Source organism: Sciurus vulgaris (genome assembly GCF_902686455.1).
Source record: "Sciurus vulgaris genome assembly, chromosome: 10".
Classification (NCBI taxonomy): domain Eukaryota; kingdom Metazoa; phylum Chordata; class Mammalia; order Rodentia; family Sciuridae; genus Sciurus; species Sciurus vulgaris.
Window position 1 is genome coordinate 74,167,581 of NC_136470.1, and position 22,172 is coordinate 74,189,752.

The 22,172-nt window shown below is 43.9% G+C and overlaps 1 protein-coding gene across 22 annotated transcripts in view; it reads left to right on the top strand.

The window, feature by feature from the left end:
- The window catches only part of KALRN (kalirin RhoGEF kinase), a 647,130-nt gene that overhangs the window by 190,194 nt on the left and 434,764 nt on the right, over window positions 1-22,172 (top strand). For all 22 annotated transcript variants that reach the window (XM_079156104.1, XM_079156093.1, XM_079156099.1 and 19 more), the window contains exon 3: window positions 3,813-3,927. In XM_079156104.1, the coding sequence (XP_079012230.1) occupies window positions 3,813-3,927 (115 nt within the window). The remainder of the gene's footprint in view (window positions 1-3,812; window positions 3,928-22,172) is intronic.

Genomic DNA, 22,172 nt, shown 5'->3' on the forward strand with positions numbered 1-22,172 from the left:
TTGTTTGATTTTTAATGGCTTATTTTCCCTGTGTGCTTTTAGTCAGAACCCTGAGGCAGGGCCAGGAAAGGAAGACCCAGGAAAGACCTTCCCAAGGAGTAGAGAGTTGACTTCATGGATCTCACAGAAACAATGTGCCAGGAAAGCAGTCAGGGATGAGGCAGGTAGAAACTGCCCAGAGCTGGAAGAGGGAGCTGGGGATGCACAGCTCCTTCCCATGTGAGCCCAGCAGCCTGGTGAGCAGCCTTGGGCAAGCCTTGCTCAGCCATGCCTGTGTGCCAGGATTTTTTGGGCTTAGGGAACATGACCCTTCTGTGCTTGGGAAGGGTGCTTGAGGGTGTCAGGGAGTTAATGACTGGCTACATCTAAAACATAAAAAAAGTAACAACAACAAAAACCTGTATACCCTGAGGTTTCAGGAGACAAAAATAAAACACAAAAATAAAACAAAACACAAAAATAAAACAAAATAAAGAAACCCCAAATTAAATGATGCAGTGTAACAGTTGCATTTCTTTCTGAAAAGAAAAGAACAAGGCAAGAAAGGTCGTGGGCAGAGAAACCATTGGTTGTGCTCACCCTCTCCTGCAAGCACCCCAGCTTTGGCCAGGTGAAAGCAAAGTGTGCTGCCATGGCAACGAACAGCTGGGGTCAGCCAGGGCAGCCTATCTGCTTCTGCGTGTAGGTGTGTATGGGTCATGGGCTGTGGCTGTCCCTCAGTGAGCCACTGTTGTTACTGCTCTGCTGTGTGGGCCCCTCGTTCACAGCCTGTGGGCTCCCTGGCCTCCCTGGCACCCTTGTGCTACTTTATGTCTCCCACTCACCACATCCATTCTCCCTTCCACCCCACCATGGGATCTTTGTGTACATACATACCCTCCTCTGGCCACCTCCCAGTGCTCCTTTCTGCCTCCTTATCTCCCACCAACATGGTTTTCTGTGGTTCTCAGGGAAACTCCATGGGCATTATCTTTTGTACCCTGGACCCAAGTGTCTAAAAGTGTTTTCATAGAACAATAGTCCTACACGATCATCCTCAAAAAAAAAAGGGGGGGTCTACTCAAAAAAAATTGAGAAATGCTTCATGTTAAAGCCCCACCCCATGGCAAAACCTTTCCCTCCTCATGACTTGTCTCTGGTTTTTCCTGCCTGCTTTGAGTTCTGCAGCCTGCCTCAGAATAAAGGACATCTCCATTCACTGGGGGCTGAATCCCTCCCCTCTTACCTACTCTGAAGCGTTGAATTTATCCATTGCCCACCTCCCTTCCAGCATAATGATTCTCTTCCTTTGTGCTCCTTTTTTCCTCTACAGTCTTGCAAGATCTTTTTCTGTTCTGAAAAATACAGGACTTGATCCCGCTGCCTCCTCTTGACTCATTATCCATACTTCTGAAAGGAGGTGATTACATTTTCCCAGGCTTCCTTTCCTCATTCCCCCTCCCCTGCCATCCAGAACCTTTTCTAGCCCTGAGTTCTGAAACTCATGTCTCTAAGGTGGGTCCAACATAAGCTTTACAGGAACAGAATCAACTAGCCCTCAAAACTACCTAGTTATCCTCTGCCAGTCAGAGACTTGGCTTCCCGTGTTCCCATGTCCCTACTCGTAAGGTGCCCATGAAGGAAACCAATAGCTGTGGCAAAAGCCCAAGAGTGAAAAAGCTTAGAGTGATGAGGTCAAGCTGCAGGGGAAGGCTGAGGGGTCAGATGCCCTCCCAGCTTTTAGGAACCCTTCCATTTAATCATTTTGCTTTCTTTTCTGTGTGTGAATGATAGTTGGGAGAAAGGGACCATTCTCAAAGCAGACGAGGGCTGGGAAGATAGCTCAGCTGGTAGAGTGTTTGCCTTGCAAGCACAAGGCCCTGAGTTTGATCCCCAGTACCACAAAAAAAAAAAAAAAAAAAAAAATGCAGACGACGAGATGAAGTTGTTCATCGTTACGAAGAATCAGGGCTGGTAGTAGAGAAGGCCTTGGAGCAGGGGACCTGGAGCTCAACTCTGAGGCACATCTGTATAAATCTGCCCTGTTGGGGGAGTGAGCTTGGTCATGCTCAGTGACTTAGACCTCATTTGTCCCTTTGCACCCTGCAGCCTCTTGTTTCCTCCTCAGAGCATCCTGGATTGTTTGCCAGTGTTATGGTTTGAATCCTGAATGTCTCCCAAAGCTTGTATGTTGAAGATTTGGTCCCAGTGCAGCAGTGTCCAGACGTGGGGCTTTCTGAAGTGATTGGATCATAAGGGCTAGAACTTCATCAGTGAATTAATCCATTTGAAGAATTAATAATTTGAAAGGACTACTATGAGTTAGTGGGATCTGTAGGCAGGTGGGACACGATTGGAAGAAATAGATTACTTGAGTGCATGCCCTGGGACTGTATCTTGTCCCTGGCTCTTTACACCCACCCCCATCATTTTTCTGGCTGCCATGAATGGAGCAACTTTCTTCCACCAAGCCCTTCTGCCATAATTTTCTGTTTTACCTCAGGCCCAGAGTGATGGAGCTAGCTGACCATGGACTAAAACCTCCAAAACTATAATCCCAAAATAAACTTCCTCCTCCAAGTTGTCTGTGTCAGGTATTTTGGTTCCAGAGACTAAAAACTGACTAATACACCAAGCATCCCTCCATTTGTGTGGCTTCTGGTCCCTATGATCAGAGGAAAATGTTACTTCTGAGCTCACACTCAGGAGGGGCCTCTGCTTTCCTTGTAAGAGGTCCTTCTCCAGAGGCCTTACCATCAGACTTCCTTCCAGCACTGGTGTGGCATGTGAACCCCTCTCAACTGCCATCAGATTCCTTTGGGTTTCCACTCTGGGGATGTCAGTGGTTGAGGGTATCCGTGATCATGATGCAGAAGTATCTTTTGTGTAATAACCAGTACCCCAAAAGGACATAGTCACCACACTTCAGTTTCACCTGTCTGACCTTCCTTAGAAAGTTGGTTTTGGTTCCTAAACATTGCATTCATTAATGAATGAATTTTTAAAGCATACAATAAATAGTGACTAGAGAGTCTGGAAAATAGAGGAAAGAAAAAAAACATCCATTTAAAACTCTGTCCTAATGACAACAGTGATCATCATTTCGGTATACTCCTTCCACTTCTTTTTTTTTGCCTCCTTTGATGTTTATAAAGCATTTGTAATCCTAGTTTGTACATATGTATTTGCACTGATTAAGACCTTGAGCATCCTTATTTCTGATAAGATTCATACGCTTCTCCAGCAGGAGTGACAGGTGGCACCTTAGGCAGGCAGGCAAAGGTAGCTTCTGGTTGTGTAGAAAACTTTCAGTGTCTTTTCCATGGGTCTGAAAATCTCACTGCAATGCTATCCCAGATGGGTCCTTTTAGAGCCCTCCTTGCCATGGTAGTAAGTCCGTCGGGAGGACTCCTGCCTCACAGAGGTCTGCAAAGAGAAGTGAACTGGAAGTTAAATTTCCAAAGCACAAAGCACTTTTACCCAGCTTTTTTTTTCTCAATAAGAACCATTATTTCACTTCCTTGTCTCACAAGTTCAGAAAGCTTTACTTTTTTCAAGCTGCTTCCCATGTTACATCTCATCTGCCCTTGCAACAACCCACAATGTGCCCACTATTGTTTTCATCTGCTTTTTACAGACAAGGCAGCAGAAATGTCAAAAGACTTGCCCAAAGTCTCATGCATTACCTATATTCAGACACCCTTGTCCTAAACTGTGATCGATTTATCTGGGCACCACCTTGCTGCCTGTTCTAGCACTCAGACAATGCTTTTTCCTCTGTGGCTGACTTTCCTGGCTGCTTTTCTTAAATTCCTTCCTCTTGCTCCCTGCAGGGGGCCGTGATAAGCGAGGTGGACCCATCCTGACCTTCCCTGCTCGCAGCAATCATGACAGAATAAGACAGGAAGACCTGCGGAAACTCGTGACGTATTTGGCCAGCGTGCCAAGGTAAGGTGAAGGGGAATGGCCTGCAGGAGAGTGGGGAGCTGGGCTGATGCCAAGAAGTTGAAAGGAGCCCCTGTCCTTTCCAGGGCCCTGGGATACATTGGATTCTAACTTTTCCTGGAACATCATTACCCATTGTTCACCTCATTCCCATCATTTCCATTGTTTCTTCTGGGATTCATGTGAATGAAATGGGAGCTGGCAGTGGGAACTATGAGCAGAGTGAGGCTAAGAGGATTAGTCCATGGGCCTGCAACCAGAGACACTGTGACCTGGGGCAGATGGGTGGGAAGCTGCTGTTTTCCTTTGTGCAGTGGGAACTTTGGTTGATTCCACTCTGATTTGCATAATGGATTATTTTTAGAATCTCTGGCTTGTGAATGTTTTTGTGGTGCTTAAAGTTTGGGGTAAATGATGGCACTTATGTCACTCAGCTAGAAATGGTTTTTGGGACAATATAGGTCCTGTTTTTCAGTTTGTGTTGTTGTTTTTCTCTTTTTTCTTTTTCTTTTATAGTTCATGTATTTGATTGGGGGTAATATTGCTCCCTGGGTGGGTGAAAATTAGTTCTTGTGGGTAGCAAATGAATCTTAATATTGTCTCTCTTAATCACAGATGTACATATAGTACAGATATACATGTACATGGGTGATGTGATGATTTCACTGGGTGGAAAAACTAAGGGGGGCAAAATCTAAAAGGCTCCTTCAGGGTAGAGGGTGATAATGAAAGAAAGATTGAGAAACACATTCTGGCCACAGAGGTGGGTGGCAACGGATGTGCCAAGAACATGGTTCATGTCTTTAAAAAAGGAGAGAAGGGGCTTTGGCTAGTTATAGAATGTGAGAGCCAAAAGGGTCTATAGGAACAAATACTTGTGCTGTTCTGTTTAGAGAACAGGCTACCATGAGACTCAGGGAAACAGAATCTGGAAAAGTCTTGTTCTAAGGACTGTGAGGACTGTGAAGTTAGGTTGGAAAGCTGTGAAGAACTTTGAGGGTCAGATAGTGTTTGCCACTCTTCTGCCCAGTCATGGCCTTGGGAGAGAAGGGGAACGATAAAATGAATAGCTAGATTAGGTGAGCAGCTCACAGGGGTCGGCGACTGAGCTTGCCTGGAACTCATGCCCCCTAACTCCAGCGCTCCTACCCCATAGTTGCCCTTGGCTAGCGAGGATTCTGCTCTCTGTCTCTTAGTGGGGCCAGAGCCTGTGAAGTGTTTGTTGTGGCAAATAAGAGGTGGTGCTTTGGGCTTTCAGAACCTTCATCTTCTCTTTGTGCATTTTATAGGAGAATTAGTGAAGTATGCAGACAAGCTATATATTTGGCTCTGCCTTTGTGAAGAGACCTGGGATAATTTTTGAATGTGCTGATTAAGTTCTTGAAGCAAGTGTCAAGTGAGGCAAGTACTACAGAAAGCTACAGGGTCTGAGAAAAACATAAAGGGATTGGTGGATGGTGATGGGCAGTTGGTAAAGGGAGTTTTAAGAGCCGTCATCAAATGCAAAGACACTGAATGGAATGGTGAGCCCCAAAGAGCTCCAAGCAGAAGGCTGTGAACAAACAGATGCCAAAAGGTGTCTGTTGTTTTCTTTATGATATCCACTGGGACTCAGAAAAAAATATAGAGGGTCTTAAACTCCAGTGAAAGGGTTTTTGGTTTTATCTGAAGAAGAACTTACAAGCTTTGAATGCATGAGTCAATGAACTGAAGAATATAATAGAAGATTTCTTGTAGGTCTTCATAGAGAATAAATATTCCTGTCTGTCTCAGAGGTAAGGATTACAGAGATCATGATTGATCTCAGTAATTTTGAAATTTAGCCATCTATGGACTAAGCAGTTTTTAAAAGTGTGGTTTTCAAGTATGCTACTAACAGGCATGAAACCAGGCACTTTCTAACGCAGTTTACAAGAGTTTTCATGGGGACCTGGAATGAACTCTCAGTTCTTTTAGAGCCAGAAGAAATTGGAATCCCAGGAGATATGAAGGATACTTTTTTATTCTTTGCTTGTTCATTATATACCTACAGCTAAGACAGACTCATATTTTGTTTAGAATAAAAGAGAAAGAGTTGGAAGAACACTTTCCTTCATTATGAGTTGTTAAGCAAAGATTGTGACAAAAGAATTGGAAGCACTTTAAGAAGAAAAGATTTCTGCTGGAGTGAAGAGGAATGAAACCCAAGAGGGTCTGAGAGGAAGGTCATGAAAACAAAGGAGAAACAATACATCATCACTGAAGGGGCTTTGTGCACACAGGCTCTCGCTTCTCAGATAGGCTTCTTCCCTGTCATTGTCAGCAGGGAAGCAAGAGTGCTCTTGTCACTGGGTGTGGTGGTGCACACCTATAATCCCAGATACTTTGGATGCTGAGGCAGGAGGATTGCAAGTTCAGGGTTAGCCCGTGCAACTTAGTGAGACCTTGTATCAAAATAAAAATTATAAAGGTCTGGGAATGTAGCTCAGTTGTAGAGCCACCCTTGGTTCAATTCCCAGTACTGGAAAAGGACTGGCGGTAGAGCGGGAGGGAAGGAGAGAGGGAGGGAGGGAGAGGTCGAGAAGAAAAAAGAGGCAGACACGCAGAGACACAGAGACATGCTCACCAGTAACTTTCTATTTCTGTTGGCCTCCAGTTCACAGACAACAACTCATGGAAACAGAATTTGAAACAGAATTATTCTACAGACAATGAAGTTTGGTGGGAAAACTAAAGACCTTAGAGGGTCAGATGGTATTTGCAACTATTCTATCTAACCACGGCTTTAGGAGAGAAGGTGAATTATGAAAATGAACAGCTAGGTTAGGTAGATGATTTTGATAAGAAATTATTTATTCTGGGTCATAGCCTGGGATGCTAAAAGAACAGACTTCTTTTTGGAGGTGGAATATTTACTGTGGACTGGTGTAATCAAGTCTGTAGGTGACATTTGGTATTCATTTATTCCTGTACTTATTTATTATTCATTTAACAAATATTCAGCACTTCTGTATGTCAGGTAGATTGAGGCTTCAAGGTAAGCAGGGAGAGACATTTTGAGGGAATTAGGAAAGACCTGGATATTTTCCTACATGGTGCCAAACCAGCAACAGCCCAGGGCAGCACAGGATGTGACTGACTACACTAGTAGCACAGGAGATGATCTAGCCAGCAGAAGACAAACTGGTGAGGATAAGTGAGTGAGTGATAAAAGAGGCTCATGGGATCTAAGGAACCAGCCTTCATGATGACCATTTTTGGCACCATTTTGGAATAGATAATTAACAAATTATTGTGATAATTTAGAAATAAAGAAGTAGCCTATTGTGCAGGGCAACTTCGTATGGATCACCAAATTCAAGTCTGCAGTATTCAACTTGCCAGTCCTATGGACCATTTAATGTCCTGTTAGATGAGAAACTTGTTGAGGAGCCCACAAACCATGTCTCTTCAGTGGAGGGAGTAAGGGAGCATGAATATAAAAGAGCAAAAGAATTCCTGACTTCAGATGTCAGGAGAGGTGCCCTGAAAAGAGCAGGTAGGCTGGTTTCTGTCATATCTTTACCTTCTGAATAGAAGGAGGTGAAGGCGAAGGTGAATTTGGAGGGGAAGAAAGAACCTGCTTCCAAGGGAGTTGTCTAGCAGCAGTACCGCTGCCTCCAGTCCTGTGGCTACAGTGGGTGGTCTTCCCTTAGGGATGTTATAGAAGGAATTCTTCCATTGGGTTAGAAGTAGGATTAGGTAATTTATAAGTTTCTTTCCTACCCTGAACTCTAGGTTGCTGTGGTATTGGAGAAAACATACATAAAATTCAAGACCTCAGAATAAAATACGTATTGCCAACAGATACATGCCTTCTCAGGCAACCTAAATAACTTAAAGCCTGGGATTTTGTCTACACATTGACTCTCAGGAAACTGCTTTCTTTCTTGGACTCTTAGTGGCAATTTGGGGGCATTACCTAGGACCAGGGATCATGCTGGGGTGTAACACTTGGATGAGTCATGAGGTAGTTTTTCAGGATCAATCTCGTCCTGAGATGTCTCCTTTTTGCCTTCCCTGCTTGCGCCTAATGAGTTTGAGAATTCATGTCCTGGTTCTTTCCAGGCCTTCTAGCATTTTGTTCTGAGGAATCACAGAATATTAGGGTAGGAAAAGATCTTAAAGTTCTTCTAATTCAACTTCCCCTTCATGTACTCAATTTAACAAATATTTATTGAGTGCCTACTGTTAGCCAGGACCTGGATAGGGATCTTGATGAGTTCTCATGTTATCTTTCCTGATTGTGGTCTATCCTACACTTACCTAACTTTTTTTTGTCCTTCTGGCCTCTTATCTGCTTGCAGTTACTCTATGTGAAAGGGATGAAAAGGAAATACTCTGATACAATCAGCTGATGAATATCCCTAGAAATTGAAAGACAGGATAGGAAATCTATCCTGAGAGTAAATGTGTGCCCAGGCACAGCTTTCAGCGTGGATTATTAGGAGTTGACCATATGCTCAAAATTGGAATTTCTCTGTACTATATCTAGTAAAGAAACCCTGAGGTGTTTTTATTGCATTAAATTTCTCCCCTTCATCATCACTGTTATCCTGCTTTGTCACAATCATCTTTCTGCTGCTCCTAAGGGCACCAATTGATGTATCTGCCACTTAACTCTTCTCTTAGCTGTGTTGCTGAGATGCTGAATGTTCTGTCAAGGAATACAGGTGTCATATCTGTGAGTTAAGATGACAAGAAATTAGGATGGGTTATTCTGTAATGCCAATCAAACCAAGGTGCCTTTATTTACAGCCTATTATTTGATAACATTTGCTCTTGTTCTACTGATTTCAGCAAAAGATAATTTGGACTTATAGCCAGAACTGTCTTTGTGCTTTATCAAAAGGAAAAAAAAAAAAAAAAAAAAAAAAAAAAAAAAGGAATGAGAGAGTCAGAAAGACAGTTAAAAAAAAAAAAGGAGGTAAAAAACACAAGGGTTTCCTCTCACAATTTTCAGCATGAGAAAGCCTGAGCCATCCAAACTGTCATCATCAAATGTGTTTTGTTGTTAGGGCCTGTTGAGATGTGCTGTTGGTGCCCTGCCCTTTGTTCTGGTACCATCAATTAAAGGAGGAAACTGGGAAGAATCAAGGTGATGGAAAGTCCAGAAAATAAGATCCATCAGTACACTGAGGTCATATTGTTATATTTGCAGTTGTCTAAAACTTATACCTTTTAAAAACCATTTTAACCTCTTTTGTTATGTCTACATGAAGAGTTTCTATTTTCTATTACAGTTTCCACATTTTTACACACATTGCTCAGCAATACCAGTTAAATGTACGTAACACCAACCCTAAAAAGCAAATAGTGTTCTGCTACACAGCTAAGGAACATAAAATCACAATAGAAACTGCCTTAGAGTCACACTGATCTTTGCAGAAAAGGGTAGAGAGGCATCTTAATATAGAGAAGGACACTAGGCTTCAGGCCCAAGCTCTAGCACTTTGCAGTCAGGAAACACATGGCCATGCAACCTGGTAGTTTGAGAAGACTTTAACTGAGGGTCAGTTTATAAAGATATGGGCAGGTACAGGGAAACTAGCAAGGTTGGAAACAGCATGTGTTGAGGGGTGGTCAGGGGAAGACCCAAGCCCTTCATGTCTGCCCCCTGAGGGGACAGGGTAAGGATAAAATCTTCCAATATGGAGACAGAGGATTGCTGTGCGAGAGGCACAGGACAGGAGCTGTGGACTTTGGTGGAAGATACTGCCAACTCATGGTGACTTCTGGGTAGGGGCAGGGGACTCAATATCCTGACCTCACTGCCTGACTCTTCTCTAGCTTCCTGTCATTGTCACTGACTGCACAACAGGGGAATTTGGGTCAACCTCTCAGGGCCCCAGGTAGTTGGGAGAGGATGGAGAATAAATTCTGGGGTATAAACAGAAGATACTTGGCACAGGGTGAGACCTTGGACATATTACTCAACATTTCTAAGTACAATATTATAATTTTTAATTTGGAAAAATAATGTCTGTCTCATAGGGCTGTTGTGAAGAAATCATCTAACAATCTCTGTTACAGGTACTCTGTTCTCTAAAGGAGTTGAATAGTAGTAATAATAATAACAACAAAAAACTGTAATTACACACATCCACAGAGCAATATTTACTACATAGGAAGGAATATATATATTTGAAAGTTACAAAGCATAATAATAAGATGAGCTCTTGTGAGTTTGCCCCCCCCAACTTGGGAGGCAGAGCATCACCCCCACCCTTGATGCTACCTAGGACCTCACCCCACCAGCCTCTCCCTCAGAAATAACCAGTAACCACTTTTATGTTTATCTTCTCTTGCCTTATTTTGGATGTAGTTGGCCATTTATTTTCAAAAACAATTGTTCTGGAGTTTCATAAAAAATTATATTGTACAATATATAGTTCTCTATGAATACAGTTGTTGAGGTATTGTGATAGGCAACAACATAGATGAATCTTCAAACATAATTTTTAATTAAAAAGAAGCTAATCATTTGACTTTGAGGGCTTACACCCAAAGTATTAATAGAAGATCAATGCAGTACTAAAATGTCTCTTGAGAAGTTCCTCTTAGTTAACTCAAATGAGGAAAATCCATCATGATTGCTTTTCTCAATGCTTTGAATAGATATTGTAATTGATATTGATATCAGAGAACAAGTAAACTTTCTTAATAACTACTGTTCAGTAAGATAAAGGATGTCAAGTCCTTACACAGTGCCTAGCACAACCATCATTAGCTCGTTTCTCCTGTGGTCCGAGGAGTTTGCAGGATGAAAAACAGGGTGGAGCCCAGCGCTTGTGGGCTCACCCCTCATGGCACATCCAGCATTATTGTCGACTGGGAAGGGGGAGGCTTCAAAAGGGAGGTGCTCTGAACAGAGGTTGGAAGTATTAAGAGAATTTTTCCAAAAGTGGAAGGGGTAGGAGCAGTCCAGGCAGAGGAAGGGCTCAGGAAAAGTATGAGTGAATCAGGGGAGATCAGAGAGTTTGCAAGTTAAGTTCCAAAAGCCCAGGATGACAGAAGCATGGTGTCTTTTGGGTATGTGGCAGAAAGGCAGGTAAGAATTTCACGCATGGATCCGTTTAAGAAGTTTTACTGATAGGCAATAAAGAGTAGTTGAAGAGCTTTGCGGCAGGGGAATGACAAAATTGCATTTTATAAGATTCATCTGGCTGCTGAGTGGAAGATGGACCAGTGAAGGCTAGGAAACAGTTGCAATACTGTAGGTTAAAGATTGTAATACGGGTTGGCAATTTTGATCACTTACTAGATCAGGTGCACAGTGCCTGAACTTTGGAGTCTCCCAGGCTAGGATTCTTTTAACTTTCCTAGTCTAATATGGGCCCTTATAGGACCACACATTGGTGTTCAGAGTTGACATGACATCTAGAAAAGGCTAGATTTTTTTTTTTTTTTTTTCTATTGGTGACTATTTCTTTAGTATCCCTTCTGGATGTATTTCAGCTCTTTGGCTGGTGGTGTAGTCAGCTCCTGACTTGTTTCTGGACCTCCACTGTGTACAACTGGGCTGGATTACTTACCTGCTAATCTCAGAAAGTCAGGCCCCTGTAGAATTAGCCTCTGGGCAGCAGTGTTGAAGGATCTGAGCTTGGGTGTGGCCTTTCAATTTCTCTTTCAGGCTACTAGAGTCTGTGGCTCACCAGGAGCAGGCTGATTAGGAAGCTGAAGTGTCTGGTGTCACCTTGATTAGGTAAACTCCAATGTGTCAGGTGAAATAAGATCCTGCGTGCTTAGGCCTTTCTGAAGTTCATCCTAGGTAATCAGGATGATTTAAATTTAGCTGGGATTCATTTGGCGGTGATGTTGGAAATAAGACTTGAATGTAAATGCTGAGAGATAGCCTAGCAGTGGGCGAAAAGGATGTGATTTTTACTTGGTGGGCTCCAGATTTGGGTCTATTTCTCCCTGCCCCATTATATGATAATTTTCAACATGTTTTGCATGTCTCTCTTCTCCAGTCATTGGTTAGGTCTTACGTGCCCTTCACTGGTGTTTGGGTTGTGTATTTTTTCAGGCATATGTTAGATATTGATGCTTCATGTTGTGAAACCAGTTTTGTACAGAAATTGCCTTTATGATAAACACTTCTGGCAATTTAAGTATGCTGCCACCAAGTGGTAGAGTACTTCAGTTTAGCTGCCTGAGAAGATGAGTTGTCAGAAACTCCAAACAGTAATATTCTGCCCTGTTCTCATTAAATCTGCTATTTTCTGGCTTTACTTTTAAAATTTTTTATTGAAATACTGAAATTTAAGTAACTGTAAGTGATAAGTATTATTCTTCAACTACAAAAACATGTTTAATAAACCTTTCTCAGAAAATTGTAGTAAATGTTAAATAAAATAATGCTAATGACAGAAGTTAGCCTAGGCATGCAACAGTTACCAAAGTGGGAATTTTATAATTGTTACCAGAATAAGGTCCAGACTGCTTGAAGACCAATATTTGGGAGACAGAAGTTTGTAGGAAGGAATTAGGACTGACATCTTGAGAAGATGGAGGAACTGATGACCTCAAAGCTCCATATTCAAACACTCAGATTGCAAATGACTTTTATAGGGAGGGAAGGAAGGTACAAGAAGATGATGGACAGGAAGACTGTGTGCTAGTGGGGTCTTCATCATCTAGGGCACGTGTCTACTTCTTTTCACCCCCTAGCCAGAACATCACAATTGACCTTGACCTTGACTTCCTGGGGCTAGTTCCTGTATTTTTCTCAGACATGTTACTTTTCTGTAAGTTTAAACTTCACACTAATTTACATGTTTTGTGTCTGTTGATACACTGAACTGATGTCTAAGAAGGGATATTACAAAGGTCACCAGGTCCTGTAAAAAAAAAAATTATTTAGCAGTCAACAATGTCAGGCAAAAGGAAAGGGGAACTAATCTTTCAAAAAGGATCAGAGAGGGGAGGCAAAAGTGATTCTGCAAAGGACAGCTTTCAACGGGGCAGCCTTGTTACCTAATGATGCTATTTTTTTTTCTGGCGGCGGGGGGATGCTTAAATAATGTGGCTTGTATATTATAATTCTTAGCTTTCTTTTATAAAATAAAATATTTTTCAATCTCAAAGCAAAAACAAGCAAAAAACTGGTTTGTCTTCAGTCTTGAGGGGATTTGAAGTCATCGTGCCCCTAGGATGACTACCTCTTGGAACTCCCACTGTCTCCCTTTCCATTTTCATCAGCTACAAACATTGAAGATAAAAGTCTAAATTTGTCTTTTCAAACCATTTCTTTCAACACTGTTTTCTTTCTGTGAACATGAGAGCATAAGGAAAATGTGGCTGCAGAGTGCTAGTGACCAGAGCTCAGAGTGGCCCCCAGCCCCAGCTTGTCACTGTCCTCCCTGAAGGAAGAATGTCTCCCCATGCCTGCTCCACCCATCTCCTCCCTTCTGGAACTGCTTTAGAGGAAAAGTGTTCTCCTGAAATTCTTTCTTAGTGTCCAGCATTATTACCTAAGGAGAACAAATAATTTGAACAAAATGTGAAGAAGACATTTGAATCTAGAAAACTCATGTGGTGGAAAGGGCCTGTCTATTTGAGATAAGATTGTTCACAGAGCTTTCTAGGAATGGGGGCTCTTCTTCCTTGCCTCTGAGTTTGTAGAGCACCGCTTTACTAGTTGGTGGAATTCAGCTAGGCTGGGAGCTCCCCAAGGAGAAGGGGCAGGGCTTCACCCCCCAGGGTCCTAAGGGCCAATGCCAGTGAATCTTCTTCAGATGTGAAGTCACTGAGGCCAGACTGAGGTCTCCTGGGTGTCCTGCTTCCTCCGTAAGGGGCTGTACCCACAGGCTCTGTGACAGAGAGGGAGCCTGAGCCCTCTGCTGGGGATGAAGCATGCAGGGCCCAAGGAGTGGACTCTGTCTCACCAAGGAAGTACCTGTTTCTCAAGTATGAGCCAGTATGACAGCCACTTCTCCTGGAACTGAGACAGGAGCATGTTGTCAGCCACAATGACTCAGCAAGGACAAGTTAGTTTCTGGATAATTTACTGACGCAATCCAAGCCTGTGTCCTGATGGCCCTGGTCCTGCTTTCATTTTCTCTCAGTCTCCTCCTCTCCTGAACCCCACTCATGCTAGGTCACTTGAGGACCAGCCTTGGTTTTGAAAGTTACTCAAAAATTCCAACATCGGTGCATTTTGTCTCCCTCTCATCTCTCAGACTGTTCTGTCCCAGCGGGAATTTTATCTGTTTCCATCACTAGTCCTTAATTCACGTGCAGGTTTTGGCCTGGTGCCTGAGGCAAGGTCTGACACACCCCACCCTGGTTCCCTGCACAGGAAGAGAATGTCCTTGATTGCCAGACTGTGGTTATTTTCCTCTGCAGGAAATTCAGGCTTCCAGCTCACTGACGGAAGAGAATCTCTGTGTTACGGGATGGGCAGGAGGGCAAGGCCATTCCTCACCCTCACCCAGCTCTGACCACGATGCAGCACTCCATTAGGGGAGGGTGGCAAATTGGTCCAGGTTTAATTCTGTGGACACATGGGACAGTTACTTAGTTCTCACATATGCCAACCCAGAGGGGATGGCCAAATGATCCTGTAGCTTTTCAGATTGCCTCTGAACTTGGGAGACTCATGAGAGTGATAAGGGTACCAGTTCTTGCCCTCAGGAAGGTTTTTGGTCCATTTGTTTCCAGGATCCAGGAAAGAGAGAGAAACTAAATGTTTTTCAAGGTAGCACTCAAATAAACATACTAGTTAAATGGATGTATAAATGGACTTTACCTCCAATAAATTACTGCCAAGATAATTTATTGGAGGTCAAATCTGACCTGGAGGTAAAGGGAGTAGATGGATTAGATTCCTGGAGTTTAAGATAGGAAGGGGTTATAGAGGTCAAGAGGTTAGCCCCTTTACTTTGAAAGGGTAGAGTCTCCTCCAGAGGGTTATGGTGTTATGCCTAGGGTTAACCAGCTAGTGGTATTGCTGCAGCCAGGGTGCCAGTCCTGGGCTCTCTGCAACCCTGGGGGTCAGGGTCTCCCTGGTGTCAAGGGCAAAGGAATTCTTCTATGTACATATGAGCTTTCAGACTCTATAAGATAGCTATTCATGGGTTCAGCATTTTTTTAAAAATTTGATTTGAACAAAGACCCAGACAGAGCCCACAATGCCAATCCTTCCTGTTCCATTTCAAGTTCTAAATATGCACCCCCTCACTGATCTCTTCACTCCCTCCGGCTCTCCTTGACCTCTCTTGCTGCTCCCAGGGTACCTCATCAGTTATCTTGGCCAGAGCAACCTTGGCCAGCTGTCAAGCAGAAGGCAAACTGGTTGCAGGGTGAGGGCCACCTGCCCTGAACTGGTTTGTGAAGGCCAGTCAGTGGGCATGGCCTGGAAGGTGATTCTGCATTAGGTATAGCATGGCCTGCATTGGTGGAGATATTTGTGCATGTGCCTGCATATACTGCAAGCAAAGAGCTCTGGGCTTCAAGAAGGTGATGACTAAGGGGAAAGAGGATGAAGGGAGTAGAGGAAGCATATGCTGGATATGCTGGTTACCCTGAGGGCTGCTTCCTGGAGGGTTCCATCTGAAGGACCAGGAGGTGGGGGTGGATCCTGTGGGAGGGCAGGGAAAGGTGGGGATGGGGCAAGAGGAGGGTCATTGGAAGTGGGATATGGATGCAAAGGTCTGCTGAGTGATTTTAGGTCTTTGGATCTGTCACTTTATGACCACTCCTGGGAATGGTGGCTGTAACCTTGGCCTCAGTTAATACTTTACCATGCCTTTTGGGCAGGGTTGTGAAAGAAATGGCTACATCCCTGCTTTGTAATCAGAGGGGTTTTGTTTTTTTTTTTAATAGCCTCATTTGGGTATAATTGGGTAGCCAATTTTAAAGAGGTGGAAAACACCAACCTTTCTTGTTTGATCTCTGCTTAGGTTTCCCTGGGTATCTGACCAGGGCAACAGTCGGGTTTGCTTCTCCAAACTCAAGGGCAGGAACTGGCTGGGGATCGTTCCTAGACCTGGAAATGGGCAAACAAATGTCCAATCCCTACCTTTTTAACAGTACCTAACTATGGTTGTAAGTTAGAATCACCAGGGGCAACTTTAAAAAACTGTTGAGGCCAACCCCATGCCAACTAATCAGAATCTCTCCACTCCACAGAGGAGGGACTGAGGTTTAGATTTAGGGGAAACGATCTCCTTGTTCTGCCCTGCCTCCCACTCTGGCCCTGACATCACAAGTCAGAAGAGCAGAGGCAAAAAAGATGGGTTTTGGAACTGGGGTTGTGGCTCAGTGTTAGAGAGCTTGCCTGACCCATGTGGGGCACTGGGTTCTATCTTCACCACCACATAAAAATAAATAAGTAAATAATGAAGGTATTGTGTCCATCTACAACTAAAAAAATAAAAAATAAAAGATGGGTTAAAAGAGTAGAAGAGATACCAACTTGAGGAGGCTGCTTCCAGGGTGTTCTTTTTACCACTTGTGATTATACTAGTTAGAAAGCTCAAAACAGGTGCTAATGTGTCCTTAATGCTTTTTCTTCAACACCTGCTGGTTTCTGGTTGCTTAAGAAAGTGAGTGTGGTCTGGTGGGGCAATCAGCAGAGGGCTGGCAACACCTGCCAACACCATTAGAATAGCAATGTGGGTGGAGCAGAAATCAGGTTAAGGCGGATCAGGAGAACCTGCAGCAGAGGTTCTCTATGCATCTGAGAAAGGGGTAAGAATTCCAACACAAATGGGGTCAGGGGAATCATTTTTCCCTCAGAACTCCAGGGGCCTTTTAGGTATTTTTTGTCCCAGGGATTGAACACAGGGGCATCTAACCATTGAGCCACATCCCCAACCTTTTTATTTATTTTATTTTATTTTTTTATTTTGAGACAGGGTCTCAATAAATTGCTTAGGGCTTTGCAAAATTTTTGAGGCTAGCTTGAACTCTCAATCCTCCTGCCTCAGCCTCTGAAGCCACTGGGATTACAGATGTGCTGTGCCACACCTGGCTCCAGAGACCTTTCTTTCTCCTCAAATTCTAACCTGAGAATTCAGCTCATAAAAAAATTTAAACCACAGGCACAGCACAGTGAGGACAAAAAGCAAAGTGATAAAACACTTGTCTGTGGCAATTTATCCTTTCTTCTTTTCCTGGTCAGTGCTGGTTATGAACAGTCTACAAGTGTTAAAGTGTGCCCAAGGAGCTTGGGGTATGGCTTAGTGTTGGGCACTTGTCCAGCATGCAGGACACACAGGATGAAAAAATAAAATAAAACCCAGGAGTCATGTGTAAGACTTTTTCACATCCCACCTCCACATTGTCCTGCACTATTGGTCTAGCCTGTACCTGTAAGACTAGAACAACAGAGTGGCATGGCCCATGCTGCCCTCATTTAATGGGGAGTCCTTAACTTGCCTTGGTCCTCAATGACCAGTGTGTCCTTCTACTCCAGGGTTGAATTTGTCACCATCTGTGGATAATTTGTTGAATAGGCCGGATTTGAAGGTTCATTCTGTTCCCTCTTGGTCTGGGGCCTTCTTGGGCTCCCACACTGGACTTCTGAGTATCCCCCCACACAACATTCTGCAAACCTCAGTGCCAGCTGAAGCAGCCCCAGCAGTGCACACTAAGGAAGTAAGCGGAATCCTTGTCTGCTCAACTGGTCTGCTGGAGCTGGGCATGTTGTGGATCTCTGCTCCTACCCTATCATTTAGGATGGATCCATGTTATATTTATTATAGCATCTGTTTCAAGTGAGAGTCTGCTAGACATTCATAGAAATCTCAAGTTGTATCACAGGAGCTGGGACAAAAAGGGTTAGGTCATCTCTCTGCTACCTGAGCCCAGTGGAAACCATTAGTAGGATGGTGCTCATTCCTGAATTGGGGTGCTAGTACTCACCCAGGATACACTGGGCTGCCAAGCCAGATTATTGGATGCCTGCTTCTTCAAGGGAGGGTTTTCTTCTTGTCAGTTCCAGAGTGCTCATTGCCTAATAAAAGGCTGGGAGAAGGGCAGTGGAAACGTGGATATCTGGCCCAGATGGCCAAAACATCCAGCAAATGCTGAACAGGTTATTTCCCTCCTTTGGAACTTGTTGCCCTTGTCTGTGACATGGGGTTAGGGGTAGCTAGCAAGCATAAGCACTAAGGTTCCTCCAAACTCACATGTTCTCTACCTCTGTGTGACAAGATGGCATGGGACTCTCACACACAGAGTCAAACAGACCTAGATTCAAATCCTGATTTTTCTTCTTCTTTTAGATGACTAAGAATGTTATTTAGCCTCACAGAACCTCAGTTTTCTTAACTATAGGGTGGGATCATCATAACTCTATTTCTGAGTTTCATGTGAAGGATAAATAAGATATTGCATATAAAGTGCTTACCATACATAGAGCCCCAGGTGCTCTGTAAAAGTTAGCTTTTATCATTAACATATGAATATGTCCCATTTTTTACATAAAGAGCTGCTCCAAGTTTCAGTGGCTTGGCTTTCATTTGATGTCTAACTTGAGGTTTTGAGGTCTTAGAGATTTAGAACTCTGGCCCACATGAAGCTGCTGGTCTCCTGCTTTCTGACTGAACTTCACTATTTCTGCCTTCTCCCTAGGCAAAGAGCAGCCGGCACACTGTCTGTCTTTTACTGCAAGGCCTTTGCACAGGTTGTCCCTCTGCCTGAGTTTTCTGGTGTTCCCTTAGTTTAGGTGTCTGCTTAAATGTCAGCTTCTCATGTAGCTTGTCCTGACTGCCTGACAAGTTCCTAAGATACCATAACTTACATTTATTCTCTTTATCTAGCTGCTGTCTGTGTCCATCTGTCTTTTCAGAATGTAGCCTTCATGTTTGTCTTGCCTACATTTATATCCCCAGTGCCTAGTAGTGGGCCAGCCCAAAGGTCAATGCTCAATAAATATTTGTTGGATGAATAAATTAATGGATAATATGGTGCATTTGTGTGACACATTATTTACAAGGTACCTTCACATCTAGGTTCTACTTTGGAAACCACATAAGTCTCTGTAGAGATAGAGATTGAGTAGCCAGAACCTGGCCGTAGTTTCTTCCCTGATCAGGTAAACACAGCGTTATGGTGATGCATAGGCTGAGCCCTTAGGCCAGTGTGGGGATGAATGGACAGAAGGGAATGGATCAGTAGGAGAGGACTTCTTGGAAGAAGAGGCTTGTGAGTTGAGCTTTAGAATGTAAAGTTATCCAGGCAAAGGAGGTTGGGTTGGCAAGCACAAAGGTCTAGAGGCATGAGAGATCGAGTCCCTCTCAAAGTTTAGTTTAGCGTGAATGAACATGTTGCCTGTTTTAGATAGAAGAGAGCAGAGAAAGTAGGGAAGATCAGGGCTGAAGAAAAGGTAGTATTGGGGTCCTATCCTTTGGTTAGATACTGGGGAGCAATCAGGGTGGCTCACTAAAGTGGCCAGGATAGAATCCAGGGAGATAGTTGGGGCCTTGCTTGGCAGGGACCTGGGAAGGAGTTCAGGGGCAGGGACTAGGAGGTGAGCTGGAAGGAAGTGTCACTTGGCTCCCCCAAACCAGACTGTGTACCAAGGATGAAGCCCTAGACTAGGGTATCATTGATGAATTCTCAGCCCTCCTGTCCAAGTCCCAGAGTGACCTGTGGCTTGAGACACTGGTGCCCTAATCACTACTCTCCAGGCTGATGTTGAGTCTTCTAGTATGTGAAACAGCACAGGGATAGAAATGGCAGCCAAGACAGAAGTCAAATCCCGAGACTTTGTGGAAACATGTGAGCAAGCAGGGAGTGGTTGCAGAGTGGAGAGTTTAAGCCTCCTCCAAAGACATGAGACAGCATTACAACAACTGCAACTGCCTCCGATAATACCACTTGGGGATTGGTTTCACTAGTGTGCTACAAAACTGTGGTCTCTGCTAAGCTTGGGAGGCCACCACGAGTGAAAAGGGTCAGATGTCACAGGCCTGTTCATTAATTCCTCATCCACTTACTCACTGAGGTCCTGTACACCTGGATCCATCAGACCTGGAGCCAGCCCTCACAGAGTTCACAGCCCATTTGGTCAAGAGATGACAACAGGGGCAACATATGTGGCAGAGCTAAGAAAACCCTAGAGACACCCAGTATTTGCCCAGAAGTTTGAGATGAAGCTGCCAGGCAGACATATGATGAGCAGAAACAGTGATTTCATGGCCATTTAGCAGTGGAGAGGGAAGCCTGGGAATGCATCTTCATGTAGCATCTGATTGAGTCCAATCAGCTACACTGTGATGAAGGCTATAACACCCTTGGGGAAAGCCTCCCCTGGCCAAGTGAGGAGGAGCTCAGTCTTTGCAAAAAGAACCACAGATATTTACTGCAAGGGCAGAAATCTTCCCAAACCCAGGCTTGCAATAAATGATTCCATTCTCCAGTAAATGAGAATATGGGGCTACGGAGAGAGAAACTTGCTAATATTTTCCATAGGCTCCTGGATATTGTGGTTCTTGGGTTCACCTTGCAAATGTTCTGACTTATTCCATTGTTGTTCTGTCTGATATGGTTGTGTGTGACCTGCTGTTTATCAATGTGTATCCTAATATCTGATTTAAGCAAAATGAGGATCATTAAACTCTCACAAACCACTCCTAAGAGATGAAGTATGTGAATGATGGGGGAGACTCCTGGGCCTCATCTCAAAACAATTTTCATCAGAATATTTGGAAGGTGTTCCCCAAATCAGCATTTTAAAATAAGCATCCTGGGTGATAATGAAAGTCACTAAAATATGAGAAACAGCCACATAAAGTGGTGAAAATGCTTTTTCAAGATAGTACATGCTTGCTGAGTGAAAGCAGTCCCAGTGACATTTAATGAACAAAAGAGTAAATGGTCTAGAATTGAGTACAAGAAACAGCTGATCAATCATCTGGTCATTCAGAATATACGTTTATGACTTCTGGGCTCAAGAGCCCTAGAGAGTCTATGAAACAGTTCATGGCTTAGTTTGAAGGGACTGTGATTTATCACTCAGGGTGAGGAGCTGACCAAGGGGGCCCAGAGGGGACCAGCCCCAGCTGGCCCCAGCTGGGAAGCAGTGGGGCTGGGTAGGGGCAGGAGGAGGGAGCAAGGGCTGTCCCCATCTCAGGACTGGCGGGCATGGGGAGGGCCACTCACTCCACTTTCTCCTTTGAGGCAGATGTGAAGGGCCTGCTGCGCCAAACGCTGCTTTTCTGTGCTCTCATCCCCACCATGCACCAAGCAAAATTCTGTCCCTGAAAATTTAATTTGGTCCAGTAAATATCTTTTAAAGGGTAAAACACCTAAAGGGCAAAGGAGGGCCACCTGTTAGTTATGTTCTAGGATAAATTGGTTTCGTGAAAGTGCCCTCCTCTGAGCACACTGAGTGAGAAGAGAGGAAGGCTGGGGATGGAAGCCCTATGAGGCTTCAGGTATCCCTGGAGCACCTGGCAGACCACACTGGCTTTTGGAGTTGGGGGAAGGGGTTCAGGGGCTGCCTGTGAACCAGAAGCAGCCTCTGCTGACTTTGATTTCTTTCTAATTGTCCCAGAGATCAACTAAGATGACTGCTTCCCTGCTTTAACATTTATTCCATCTCTGCTCCCCACTATAACTGCCCTGACCCCTGGAACCACCACCTCTCACCAGATCCAGTGGTTCTGCTCTCATTAATGACCTACCTCTCCACAGCATGTGATGCTGTGGCTTGTTCTGGAAAAGCTCTCCTCCCTTGTTGGGTTTCACTCCTCTGGTTCTCTTTAACCTCTGGGTTTTATCCTCAGGTCATTTTCTTTCTTCTCTCTTCTCTTAAACACTGATATTCCTGCCAGTTCCATCCTTGATTCAGAAGATGACTCTTCCTCTTCTTTATTTCTGTCAGGTGATCTCACCCACTTCTGGGCACATTAGCTTGTGTCTGTTCGTGGGTTTATTCATTCAGCAAATGCCAGGTATTGTTTGACTCCAAAATCAAAATGTGCAGTCCAGGTTTCTCTTTTAATCTTTAGATCATATATCAAATTGCCTTCAGAATTTCACATATGTATGAACTAGATCACTTTTATCAGTATTCATAACATATAATAAAAATAACTATCCTAGGTTGTGTTTTTTGAGATAGGGATTTGGGAGCTAATGATTTATTAAGACATGCTTTCCAGGAGGAACTTGTAGACATGAGAGAAGCAAAGTGGGAAGAAGGACCAAGCAAGGATATTGCCTCCGAGAGTCTAGCTGTGCTTCATTGGGGACCTGGGCAGACTCTGCCATGA